General features: G+C 48.5%; 1 protein-coding gene across 3 annotated transcripts in view; it reads left to right on the top strand.

Annotated features, from left to right (window-relative positions):
• Positions 1–13,251, top strand: part of HKDC1 (hexokinase domain containing 1) — a 54,635-nt gene that overhangs the window by 5,206 nt on the left and 36,178 nt on the right. For all 3 annotated transcript variants that reach the window (XM_035268141.3, XM_002807444.6, XM_054242968.2), the window contains 3 exons: positions 899–1,061; positions 6,593–6,741; positions 6,839–6,958. In XM_035268141.3, the coding sequence (XP_035124032.2) occupies positions 899–1,061; positions 6,593–6,741; positions 6,839–6,958 (432 nt within the window). The remainder of the gene's footprint in view (positions 1–898; positions 1,062–6,592; positions 6,742–6,838; positions 6,959–13,251) is intronic.

Raw genomic sequence — 13,251 nt, 5'->3', positions numbered from 1 at the left:
TTTTACAATTCAGCTTTATCTTAACTAGAACAACTCAGTTAAACCAAAACGGACATTTATGGCCAGGCACAGTGGCTCATGCCTGTAATCCCAGCACTTTGGGAAGCCAAGGCGTGTGGATTACCTGAGGTCAGGGGTTCAAGACCAGCCTGGCCAACATGGTAAAACCCCGTCTCTACTAAAAATACAAAAAAAAAAAAAAATTAGCCAGGCATGGTGGCACTTGCCTGTAATCCCAGCTACTCAGAAGGCTGAGGCAGGAGAATCACTTGAACCCAGGAGGTGGAGGTTGCAGTGAGCTGAGATTGTGCCACAGCATTCCAGTGACAGAGCGAGACTCTGTCTAAAAAAAAAAAAAAAAAGAATTTAAATGACTAGGTTTTAGAGATTGCTTTTGGAAACTGAATTTAGTTCTGAGCTTCCTACCAGCCAATAAACAAAGAGAAGCGGGTTTGGTTACATCTGTTGTCATCATTGGATGAAAGAAAGCTTCCATGCTGAGGAATCTATGTCTCAAGCTCTAGCTGGCCTTTTTTCCATGGAGAGGAATGGGACTCTGGTGAAGGTCCTGACCTGGGAATTGGAAACTGGATCCTTCTTAGCTTCTGCCTCTTCCTTGTCTCATCAGAATAATGGGGGGATCATTTCCTCCTCAGAGTCTGCCCTTCGGAGGAGCAACTCCACACCTTCTCAGCCCTCCATTCCATTCCACTTCCCCAACTCCCTCCTTTGTCCTCTGCTAGATGTGAGGGGTCAGATAGGGAGCCTTTGGGAAGCCACATCTCAGTGCTATCCCTAGAGTCAGGAACGCAGCTTGCTGAGGGATGGAGAGGGTTTTGGCCTCACCTTGAGGGCAAGGGCCCCAGCAGCCCACCCTCGTGGCTGGTGTCTGTTCCAGGTGGACAGGTTCCTGTATCACATGCGGCTCTCCGATGACACCCTTTTGGACATCATGAGGCGGTTCCAGGCCGAGATGGAGAAGGGACTGGCGAAGGACATGAACCCCACGGCTGCAGTGAAGATGCTGCCCACCTTCGTCAGGGCCATTCCTGATGGCTCAGGTGAGTGCAGCCAGGTGCCACCAGGCTCCCTGGCTCCTCTTGGCTGATGTGTGTTTAAAGTACCTAGGGTTTGCCCCTGGACCTTGGCTTCTGTCTCTAGCCCTCTCTGTGCCATCCCTCCCTCATGCCCCTCTGTGCTCCAGTCCTGATGAACCCCTCTTGGAGCCCCGGGCACCTTGGCTTCTCTACTGTTGTGGCCTCACATGTCTGCTCCCTCTCCTCCTGGAGCATCTCTGTGTTCTTCCCTGGTGAGCATCAACATGGCTTTTCCACCTCAGCGTAGAGGTCCCTGACTCCATCTAGGAAGTATTCCCATGCTGGGCTGGGTGCTTGTCAGGGCATTTGTCACTCTGCTGTGTCCCCACTGAGTCTCCACCAAATTAACCCTTCCATGGGTCCAAGATCCCACTCACCACAGTGGTCCCAGCACCGGGTGTAGCGCTAGGTGCATGCCAGGCTCTGGCACGGTTGTCGAATGAGTAATAAATGGTGCTCATTTATTACTAGGTTATCTAGGTTCTAGGACCCAGAGTGTGCGTAATGGAAGCAAGCATGATGAAGTGGAAATCATATTCAATGATAATTCAACAAACCTGGGTCTGAGGCCATCACTCTCAGTGACCCGAGGCCAGTGTTTAGCTTCAGTTTCCCCATCTGTAGAATAAGAGTTGGCCCATGTATCTGTTTCCTACAGCTGCTGTGATGTATTACCACAAACACAGTGGCTGAAAACAATACGAATCTGTTCTCCGACCGTTCTGGTGGACAAAGTTTGAAACAGGTCTCACTGGGCTAAAATTCAGGTGTTGTTGGCAGGGCTGTGTTCCTTCTGGAAGCTCAAGGGGAGAATCTGTTTCCCTGACTTCTCCAGTTTCGAGAGGCCACCTGCATCCTTGAGGCATGCCCCTTTCTGTTCTCAAAGCCGGCAGTATAGCCTCTTCAGGTCCTTCTCCGACCTGACCTTATGCCTCTCTTCATTTAAAGATCCTGTGATCACATTAGTCATGCATAGATAATCCAGGATAATCTCCCAACCTCAAGGTCAGCTGATGAACAATTTTGATCTCATCTGCAAACTTAATTCGCCCTTGCCTTGCACCCTCACATATTCACAGGATCTGGGGATTAGGATGTAGGAGTCTTATATTGCCTACAACAGCCTAGAACTCTCTTGAGAGGATCTATTAGGTCCCATCCAACTCTTCCATTCTTAGCCTCTGGATGAAGCCATAAGAGAGAAAAGGGCTGCTATAGGCCGGCACAGTGGCTCACACCTATAATCCCAGCACTTTGGGAGGCCGAGAAGGGCAGATCACTTGAGGTCAGAAGTTAGAGACTAGCCTTGCCAACATGGTGAAATCTCACCTCTACTAAAAATATGAAAATTAGCCAGGCATGGTGGCGTGCACCTGCAATCCAAGCTACTACGGAGGCTGAGGCAGGAGAATCTCTGGAACCCAGGAGGTGAAAGTTGCAGTGAGCTGAGATTGCACCACTGCACTCCAGCCTGGGCAACAGAGCAAGACTTCCTCTCAGAAAAAAGAGAGAGAGAGAGAGAGAAAAGAAAAAACAAGAAAGAAAAAAGAAGGAAAAAGGCTGTAATTTACTGAGCAACAACTGTGGTCATGGGGTGCTAGGTACTCACTGAGCCACATATTTCCTGTGACAAACCCTGTGGTGTGGCTGTTATCACCAAGTCAGACAGAACCACCAAGGACCAAGGGGTTTCTCCCAGGTCAGGATGCCGGTGCTCAAACTGAGATCGTGAAGGAGGCTTGGGGCTCTTGAAGGAGCAGGGACTGAGGTTTGGGAGCTCACAGGGGGCTTTGATGGGATTAGCTGGGTTCTGGCCCTCTCTGGAGCAATGCCTGAACTGAGGTGGGCTCTGCTGGCTGTGAGGTGCTGGGATACTGCACTAGGAAAGGCCCTGTGCCCTCACTTGTGGGTAGGTGCTTGTGGTGGACAGTGGACTACCCTAGAGAGACGTGAGCTTTGGAGACAGACAACCCTACTTTGAAACCTTGGCCCTGTCTTTGACACAGCCTGACTAGAGTGCTGGGACACGTCGTTGACAGGGCATCCAGTGCCCTTGGGAGGAAGCACCTGTGTCATCTGGGTGGGGCAGCATGGGGAACACAAGGGCTAAGTCTACCTGGCTTCCTGGACTGCGGCCCCTCCTCCAGATACAGACAAGTTGTGTCCCCAGAAGCAAGGGAAGGTGGCCTTAAATGGTCTGGAGGCTCCTTAGTTAGATTCAGAAGTGAAAATAGCTAAGTCATAGAAACTCCTCCTTAACTGGGAAGAGCCCAGCTCCCCATCCCCGGCTCCGCAGAGCCTCTCACCACACTAAACATCTCGCCAGTGCTTCTGTTGTGGTGACGTCCCCGGGCCCAGAGTCGCTAATAAGTCAGGTGCTCTTGGTAAATCCCGGTACCACACATGATTATCAGCATTCAATGAGATGATGTGGATGGCGTGCTTTAAAATCTCTAAAATCTTGTCCCAAGTCCTGCACAGCGCTTGTGAGCTGGTGGTATGATTTCACAATTACCAACAAAAAACAAGCAAAACTCTCCTAATTCCTTGTGGCGTCCATTTCAGACATGTACGTTGTTTCCAGAGAAGTCCTGAGTTTGCCTACTCCCATCAGAACCTACCTGTGAGGGAGTTACCTGCTTGAGCCCTAGTTACCTCCCAGCCTTTTGAAGTAAAGGGAGGTGGGCTGCGGTAGTCTGTTCTGACTTAGGATCAAGCACCTTGAAAGTGCTGTGTTAACACTGGAGACTTCTCTACCAGTCTTGGTAGGGCCACAGGGAGCATGAGGGTGATGGTAATTCTTTGGCTGGATCCCTGCTGGCTCTGTTCCAGGCCTTAGCCTCCAGTCAGCCTCCAAGGCCAATTAGGCCTTGGGGGTGAGCCTGGGAGCCCTGAAGTCGTCAGTCTGGCAGCCCTGAAGTCATCAGCCCTGGGCCGGGGACAAGTGGGGTCTCATACCAGGACAGGGTCCCGTTCTTTCCTGAGCAGAGGATTCACTTGGAGTGTGTCCTAATACACACTTACCCAGCCTCTCCCTGGGGACTCTGAATCTCCAGGAATCTCCCCATTCAGCCACTGTGTGCCTTTGGGAAACTCTGCACTGGGAAACGGGAGGGAGTGAAGGCACAAGCCCCAGCAGTGACTTAGGAGAAGGGAACCCCTGGTGTCCAAGGCAGGTCATGGAGGATCCTCTGCAGCAGGCGGATTGGCCAAAGGAGTCTACCCTGCTTAGGAAGCTGTTTTCATTTTCCTTTCTTTTTAGAAATAAGGCTCCCTCTGTTGCCCAACCTGGAGTGCAGTGGAGCCATCATAGGTCACTGTAGCCTCGACCTCCTAGGCTCAAGCTATCCTCTTGCTTCAGCCCCCCAAGTGGCTGGAACTACAGGTGCATGCCACTGTATCCAGCTGATTTTTTGTCTCTTGTTTTGTAGAGACAGGGTTTTACTATGTTCACCAGGTTGGTCTTGAACTCTTGGCCTCAAGGGATTCTCCTTCCTGGGCCACCCAAAGCTCTGGGATTACAGTGCCCAGCTGGGGCTGTTTTCTTGATGTCTGTAAAGACCCTACGGCCCCACAGGCCACTGTATCTTGGGCAGGTCCTCCCTCCCGCAGGGTCCACTGGATCCTGTTTTCTAAGATCAGAGACACAGAAGGAATCACACCATGTGGCTTCCATGAAATGGTACCTTGAGCCACTGCTGGAGTGAGGTGTTTGATAGCAATCAAGGTGCAGGCGGGTGCTGGGAGGGGGGATTTTCCACACCCACTCTGGCCAGGTCTCAACAGACTCCCCTCCCGTCCAATGGCAGTGCAGCAGCTCCTTTTTTTGTTAAACCCTCAGTCTATTCTGGTTGGTGTCAGAGGCATTTGTCCCCAAAATCTCAATTAGATCTTGGCACTCCCTTGTTTAAAATCTTTCTGTGGCTCCCTCTCACCTTCCAGATAAAGCCCAAGCTTTTTGGGGTGTGATACCTTTTCCAAATCTTTCCAAATTTAACCTGAGACCGTCTTCCAACCTCATTTATGTGACAGCTGCCCTCCTTCGGCAAAAGCACACTCACTCCCATTGGATGCTGTCTCATTCCTTTTCCCGGGGTTCCTCTCCCTATGACCCCCACTGCCGTCAGCCTGACTCCTGCTCACCCTTAAACACTTGGTTCTCTGTCCTCTCCCTGAGAGCCAGTTGCCTTTGATTCCCAGCTTTGATCTGGATATCTCTCCCTGTGCCTCTCACAATCTGAGCACTGGTCCTACCATTTGGAAATGGCTGACTTATGTGCCTGTTTCCCAGGGGGCACACTGTCCTTCATCTGTGCATGCCTAGCACCTGACACATTACTTGGCACAGAGTAGATGCTCAGTAAATGTGTGACATGGATTGTGTGATCTGCCCACTTCCTACACAGCAAGACAGCAACTGGGAGAACCCTCTTGCCTGGTGCCTAATAAGTGCTAATGAAAGTTGCATGGGATTAACTCCCTGAATTCCCTCACCAAATAATAAACAGCTCCATCAGCTGCTTTGTGGCTGATCTGGAAAGGTAAGAAACTCCAAGTATCTCCACAAAAACAAAGATTGAGCTGGCTGCACTTTTACTACTCTAACGATGGTCCATAGACCAGCAACAGCAGCATCACGGTGTTGGCCAGGCTGTTCTTGAACTCCTGACCTCAGGTGATCCTCCTGCCTCGGCCTCCCAAAGTGCTAAAATTATAGGCGTGAGCCACTGAGCCTTGCCTAATTTTTATATTAGTAGAGATAGGGTTTTGCCATGTTGGCCAGGATGGTCTTGAACACCTGATCCCAAGTTATCTGCCCACCTCAGCCTCCCAAAATGCTGGGATTACAGCTGTGAGCCACCGCGTCTGGCCCCCACCTTTTAATTAATAGCATCTGTCTTGGGCTGAGTTGGGTTGTGTTCCAATTTCTCCTTTTGAAGTGGCTCTGGCCTAAAAAATTCAGCATCCTTGGCAACTCAAGGGCCATTGTTTGGCCCCTGTCTCCTCTATCCTCCAGGAGTGCTTTCTTTCTGCCCATTGAATCATCAGCTGCAAGAGGCAGGCTGTTCCTTGCTGCACACCCTGTCTTCCCCCTCGTGCCTTTATCCGAGTTTCCCCAGGCTGGAAGTACCAGCTCTGTCTTCTAGGCGATGGCATCCCCGGATGGGGTCCAACCTCAAGGCCACCTCTCATACCACCTGCAAAGAGCGTGCTCACATTGGCCTTCTCCAGATGAAATGCGCATTCCCACAGTGGGAGCCAGTGGGTTGGGTTCAGGCTGCAGAGTCGGGCCGACTTAGTTCACATCTCAGCTCTGTGCATTATCTCGAGGGCCCTGAGAAATGGCCATAGTCCTCAGCCTTGGCAAATGGGCGTAATGATACCTAGTGGTTGTAAGATTTGATGACATTGATTTATGTCCAGCCTCTAATGCAGAGCTCACCATATCTGTAGTAGACCCTCAATACATGGAAACTGAATTTGTTTCTTAATAGAAAAGGGGGAGTTCCTTTCCCTGGATCTTGGAGGGTCCAAGTTTCGAGTGCTGAAGGTTCAAGTCGCTGAAGAGGGGAAGCGGCACGTGCAGATGGAGAGTCAGTTCTACCCAACGCCCAGTGAAGTCATCCGCGGGAATGGCACGGAGGTACTGGCCAGGCTCCCATGAAGGCAGGGAAGGCGGTGGCATCCGTGTGTGGAAAACCACACCTTAGCCCAGGTCCTTTGTTTTCTCTTCTCTGCAGCTGTTTGAATATGTAGCTGACTGTCTGGCAGATTTCATGAAGACCAAAGGTTTAAAGCATAAGAAATTGCCCCTTGGCTTAACTTTTTCTTTCCCCTGCCGACAGACGAAATTGGAAGAGGTAAGGCCAGAGCCCATGGAGGGAAGCGGCTGTGCAGGAATCGGGGCTTGGGGAATGCGGGCCTGGGCAGGAGTCAGGCTGCACACAGGAGAGAACGGCAGGAGTTTGTTTCTTTTTTGTTAATGATGTGGTGGCAGTGAGGCAGAGAACTGATTAACACAGTGGCCTTGATTTTACGATTAACGTGAGCACAGCTCCAGGGAGCAGAATGCTTTTCAGCAGTTCTCGAACCTTGGAGTGTGGAATTCCCTGGAGAGCTTGTTTTAAGCCCAGATTGCTGGGCCTGCCAGAATCAGTGGTTTTGCAAGGAGGCCCTAAATTTTCCCAGGAGATGTGATGCTCAGGCTTGCACTTAAAACCACTGATATAGCCAACTAGAAGAAGCTCGGGAAGGCTGGGGAGTCTCTCCCTGTAGTGAGCACCTGGGAGGACGATTAAAGTGGGGCCACCAGAGTGAGAATATCCTCGAGCAGACACAGAGCGTGAGAGTCATAGTCTCGGATGTGCCACCAGCCAGGCTGGGGTTCCTGGTAACTCATCTCTGTGTGTCTCAGTTTTCTTTTTTTTGAGGTGGAGTCTTGCTCTGTCGCCAGGCTGGAGTGCAGTGGCCTGATCTCTGTTCACTGCAACCTCCGCCTCCCAGGTTCAAGCGATTCTCCTGCCTCAGCCTCCTGAGTAGCTGGGACTACAGGTGCATGCCACCATACCCAGCTATTTTTTTTTTTTTTTGTATTTTAGTAGAGATAGGGTTTCACTATGTTGGCCAGGATGATCTCTATCTCCTGACCTCATGATCCACCTGCCTGGGCCTCCCAGAGTGCTGGGATTGCAGGCGTGAGCCACTGCGCCTGGCTGGAGGGTCTCAGTTTTCAATCTGTAAGCAGGAGGAAGCTAACACAATCTTGTGTGAATAAAGACAGGAAATAAGGGGGCGTTCTGGGGCCAGGTTGGGGGATTTACTGTCAAGAGTCTAGTCTCCCTGGGCCACTCCTGTCTGGGATTGGGGCCCCTGATCAATCTCCTACTGCCCCTTCTGGTCATGATGCCCAGTTAACAGTCACATGGTCTCCTTGAGATGTGCTTGATGTTGTTGGTTTGAGTCACTTATTGGTGTGGAATAGTGAAAGGAATGAGCTTTCATGTTCCACACACACGGCTTTGAATCATGGTTCAGGACAAATTGTGTCCCCTTGGATCAGTGCCTTAATTTCATGAGATACTTGTTTTCTCTTTGAAAATGTTTTATTTATTTTTATTTTTGTCTTTGTAGAGGTGAGGTCTCACTATATTGCCCAGGCTGGTCTCGAACTCCTGGGGTTAAGTGATCTGCTTCCGCCTCCCAAAAGGTTGGTGTTACAGGTGTGAGCCACTGTGCCCAGCCTTGCTTTCTCATTTGTAAAGCAAGGATAATAATATCTGCTTGAGGCCGGGCATGGTGGCTGACGCCTATAATCCCAGCATTTTGGGAGGCTGAGGTGGGTGAATCATCTGAGGTCCCGAGTTTGAGACCAGCCTGACCAACTTGGAGAAACCCCATTTCTACTAAAAATACTAAATTAGCTGGGCATGGTGACGCATGCCTGTAATCCCAGCTACTAGGGAGGCTGAGGCAGGAAAATCACTTGAACCCTGGAGGCGGAGGTTCCAGTAAGCTGAGATTGTGCCATTGCACTCCAACCTGGGCAACAAGAGTGAAACTCTGTCTCAAAAAAAAAAAAAGTAATAATAATAATATAATAATAATATCTGCTTGTTGGGCTGAGGTGAAGCTTAGGCAAAGCATTTGTAAAGTGCCCAATACCATGCTTGGTCCATACACAGTAGCTGCTAGGCTGTGATTGATGGCTGTCCCTGGATTACTTGTCTCTTTGTGCTTTTGTACCTTATCCCTAAATTTGACAGAGGTTTTTGGGGGGCATGCAGTGCCCACCGAGGGCACAGATCTTCCCACCAATGTCTCTCACAGTGTGTATTTAATAGGTGCTTGATAGCTATCTCACAGATGAAAGGTGTCAATCATTTATTTGATTTCATTGTGGGAGTTTGCCATCATCTATACGGAGGACAGGCTGAGTTTTATTTTTTCATTTTATTAATAAAGAAAGGATTGAGAAAAATAATATAAAGAAGGTTCCAGTGGCCTGGTATGGTGGCTCATGCCTATAATCCCAGCACTCTGGGAGGCTGAGGTGGGAGAATTGCTTGAGCCCAAGATGTCCAGCCACAAAGCGAGACTCCATCTCTATACTTGGAAGTTAGACTTCATCTCTAAAACAAGCACCTGGGTGCAGTGGCTTATGCCTGTAATCCCAGCACTTTGGGAGGCTAAGGTGGGCGGATCACCTCACATCAGGAGTTCAAGACCAGCCTGGCCAACATGCTGAAACCCTGTTTCTATTAAAAATACAAAAAACAGCCAGGCATAGTGGCGCACACCTGTAATCCCAGCTACTTGGGAGGCTGAGGCAGGAGAATCTCTTGAACCTAGGAGGTGGAGGTTGTGGTGAGCTGAAATCGCTCCATTGTACTCCAGCCTGGGTAACAAGAGTGAAACTCCGTCTCAAAACAAACAAACAAAAAAACAAAAAACAAGCGAACAAAAGAAAAAGTTCCCAGGGGGTGTTTGGGCAAGGCCAGGTGGAGCTGGCTGGCAGAGAGAGATTCCAGGAGAGAGTAGATGTGTGTGTCAGGGGGTCGGGTCACACCCATGCTTTCCTGATAGCTTGGCGGTGGAGGGTGTGAATGTATGGTTTATCCATCCAGGATTTTGTCAGTTATCTATGTGGAATACCCACCAGTGTTTTTCTCAATAATAACAGTGATAGAAGCACATACCTCAGGTTTTGACACTGTGCCTTGAACTGTGATAAATGCTTTATGTGCATTATCTTGTTAAATCCCCCCAAAAATTCTATGACATTGATAGGATCATCTTCATGCTGTATTTGAGAAAAACTGCAGCTCTGTGAAGTTAAGAGACTTGCACAAGGTCACACAACCAAGAATAGCCCAGCCCAAGCTCATACACTCCCAACCACAGGACTTTCCAGAAAGACACGACTTTAGAACTTTGTTTAAAAAGTCAGGAGGTGCCTGAAAGTATTTTGATCCTTTTTTTTTTTTTTTGACACAGAGTCTTGCTCTGTCACCCAGGCTGGAATGCAGTGGCACAATCTTGGCTCACTGCAACCTCTGTCTCCCAGGTTCAAACAATTCTCCTGCCTCAGCCTCCCAAGTAGCTGGGATTACAGGCGTGTGCCACCACGCCTGGATAATTTTGGTATTTTTAGTAGAGACAGGGTTTCTCCATGTTGGGCAGGCTGGTCTCAAACTCCTGACTTCAGGTGATCTGCCCTCCTCAGCCTCCCAAAGTACTGAGATTGCAGGTGTGAGCCACCGTACCAGGCCCATTTGACCCATTTAGTGTCATAGGACAAAAAAGAGTTTTCAGGTGAAATTTAAACTAAGGAATGGCATTTATTTATATCAAGAAAGAGAAAAATGCTTTATTTCTCATCACAATCTAGTTAAATATATTTTATAAAAATTTCCTCCCTGCCTGTAATCCCAGCACTTTGGGAGGCCAAGGCGGGTGGATCACGAGGTCAAGAGATCAAAACCATTCTGGCCAACACGGTGAAACCTTGTCTCTACTAAAAATATAGAAAAATTAGCCGAATGTGGTGGCACGTGCCTGTGGTCCCGGCTACTCCGGAGGCTGAGGCGGAAGAATCACTTGAACCCAGGAGGCAGAGGTTGCAGTGAGCTGAGATTGTGCCACTGCACTCTAGCCTGGTCAGAGCAAGACTCCGTCTCAAAAAAAAAAAAAAAAAAAAAAATTTCCTCCCAAACTTCCTTTCAATAAAATCTAAAGTTAAGTAGAAAAGTTCCAACCATGGCCAGGTATGGTGACTCACGCCTGTAATCCCAGCACTTTGGGAGGCAGAGGTGGGGGTGGATCAGCTGAGGTCAGGAGTTTGAGACCAACTTGACCAACATGGAGAAACCCTGTCTCTACTAAAAATACAAAAATTAGCTGGGCGTAGTGGTGCATGCCTGTAATGCCAGCTACTCAGGAGGCTGAGGCAGGAGAATCACCTGAACCTGGGAGGCAGAGGTTGTGGTGAGCCGAGATTGTATCATTGCACTTCAGCCTGGGCAACAAGAGTGAAACTCCATCTCAAAAAAGAAAAGTTCCAACCACAAGAAAACTCATTCCTGATAATACCTGAATGTGGGCCCGTGCTGCAAAGCTATTTAACCAGGGCTCTACTGCAGGAGTGGGTTCTGTGACACTAGAATAAGGGTTTCTGGGGAAGATGGGCTCTGTTCAGCTCCGAGACTGCAGAGGCATGGAAAGGGGTAGGCTGTGTGAGGAGGTGTGATTATGGTGCTTCTTTGAGAAACTGAAAATGATTAAAGAAGGTAGAAGCATGAGAATTATTATTATGTTTAACCCATAACCAACATCATAAGAGCATGAGACTTAAAAGGAAGAATTTACATGTTTTTTTGTTCTTGTTTTTTTAAGACAGGGTTTCACTATGTCGGTCAGGCCGGTCTTGAACTCCTGACCTCAGGTGATCTGCCCACCTTGGCCTCCAAAGTGTTTGAATTACAGACCACGCCCAGCCTATTCTTGTTTTTGAGGGACAGAAAGTCTGAACCAAAGAGGCCAGGTGTGGTGGTTCATGCCTGTAATCCAAGCATTTTGGAGGCCAAGGCGGGTGGATCACCTGAGGTCGGGAGTTCAAGACCGGCCTGACCAACATGGTGAAACCCCGTCTTAAAAAAAATAAAAATTAAAAAATTAAAAAAGCAAAGAGAGATTTCTTTGCACGCACGTGCACGTGTGTGTGTGTTTCTGATAAAGTAAATGGTAATACTTTTTCAAGGTTTAAAAAAAAGAAGGAATGGAAAAGTTTAAAGAAGAAAATAGAAATCACCTCTAATCTCAACATTCAAATATTCCCACCAGTAGAATTGTGGGGTTTCCTTTCATTCATATCTATATTAAATACAAGTGTTATCCTGTATCTATAGTTTGACAAATTTATAGTTTATTCTAGTCACCAAATAGTTGAGAAAAAAGAAAATGTACAGTTGTATGTAATTGCCTTTTTAATATAACATTCTATCAAGAACATTTATCTCTCATTTCCCATCCACCTTCCCTGCAACACGTATCTCTGGCACCTTTTTTTAAAGAAAGCCACAGTGTACATCTCTCCCTGCTGTGTCCTGGGAGACAGGGATGTTGCCATAGCCTGTGAGGACAGAAGTTAGGGAGAGCTGCCACATGGCGGCGCTGTGGTGCAGGGGAAAAGCCTGAGGGCGGGTCCAGAGTCAGAGACCTGCATTCTGCTTGGGTTCTGTCCTTCACTTGCGGTGAGACTCAGAGCAATTTCCTCCCTCTGGCAGTCTCCAGGTTTTTTTAATCCATAAATTGAGGAGAATGGAGGAGATGTGGTCAGGCAGTTTGTGAGCTTGGGTCAGCTGCTCTTGACTGAGAGGACTTGGGCGATTCTCTTAACTTCCAAGTTCTCTTCCAGTCTGAAAAATTCTTTTTCCTTTTTTTTCTTTTTGAGACGGAGTTTTGCTTTTGTTGCCCAGGCTGAAGTGCAATGGTGTGATCTCAGCTCACTGCAACCTCTGCCTCCCGGGTTCAGGCAATTCTCCTGCCTCAGCCTCCTGAGTAGCTGATTACAGGCATGTGCCACCACGTCTGGCTAATTTTGTATTTTTAGTAGAGATGGGGTTTCTCCATGTTGATCAGGCTAGTTATGAACCCCCAATCTCAGGTGACCACCCGCCTCGACCTCCCAAAGTGCTGGAATTACAGGCATGAGCCACTGCACCCGGCCCCAGTCTGAAAAATTCTGTGATTATTTGCGATTTCAGACACAAAACTCAGGAAACACCACTTATAAACAATGATAGATAATGCAAATTGAAAACTGTTTTTCTTTCTCTCTCTTTATTAAAAGATGGGGTCTCGCTGTGTTGCCCAGGCTGTCCTGGAACTCCTGGCCTCAAGTGATCCACCTGCCTCAGCCTCCCAAGTACCTGGGACTACAGGTGCAGGCCACTGTGCCTGGTTGAGAATCATTTTTCTAAGTTGAAATTAGGATCCTGAGACAGTCCTGCAAGGTTACACCATGTTAGTTCTGCTTTATATATTTTCTTTTTTTTTTTTTTTTTTTTTTGAGATAGAACCTCACTCTGTCACCCAGGCTGGAGTGCAGTGGCACGATCCTGGCTAACTACAACCTCTGCCTCCCGAGTTCAAGGGA

This window comes from Callithrix jacchus, chromosome 12 (genome assembly GCF_049354715.1).
Source record: "Callithrix jacchus isolate 240 chromosome 12, calJac240_pri, whole genome shotgun sequence".
Classification (NCBI taxonomy): Eukaryota; Metazoa; Chordata; class Mammalia; order Primates; family Cebidae; genus Callithrix; species Callithrix jacchus.
The sequence above is the reverse complement of the archived record's forward strand: the minus strand, read 5'-3'. Positions and strand labels throughout refer to the sequence as shown.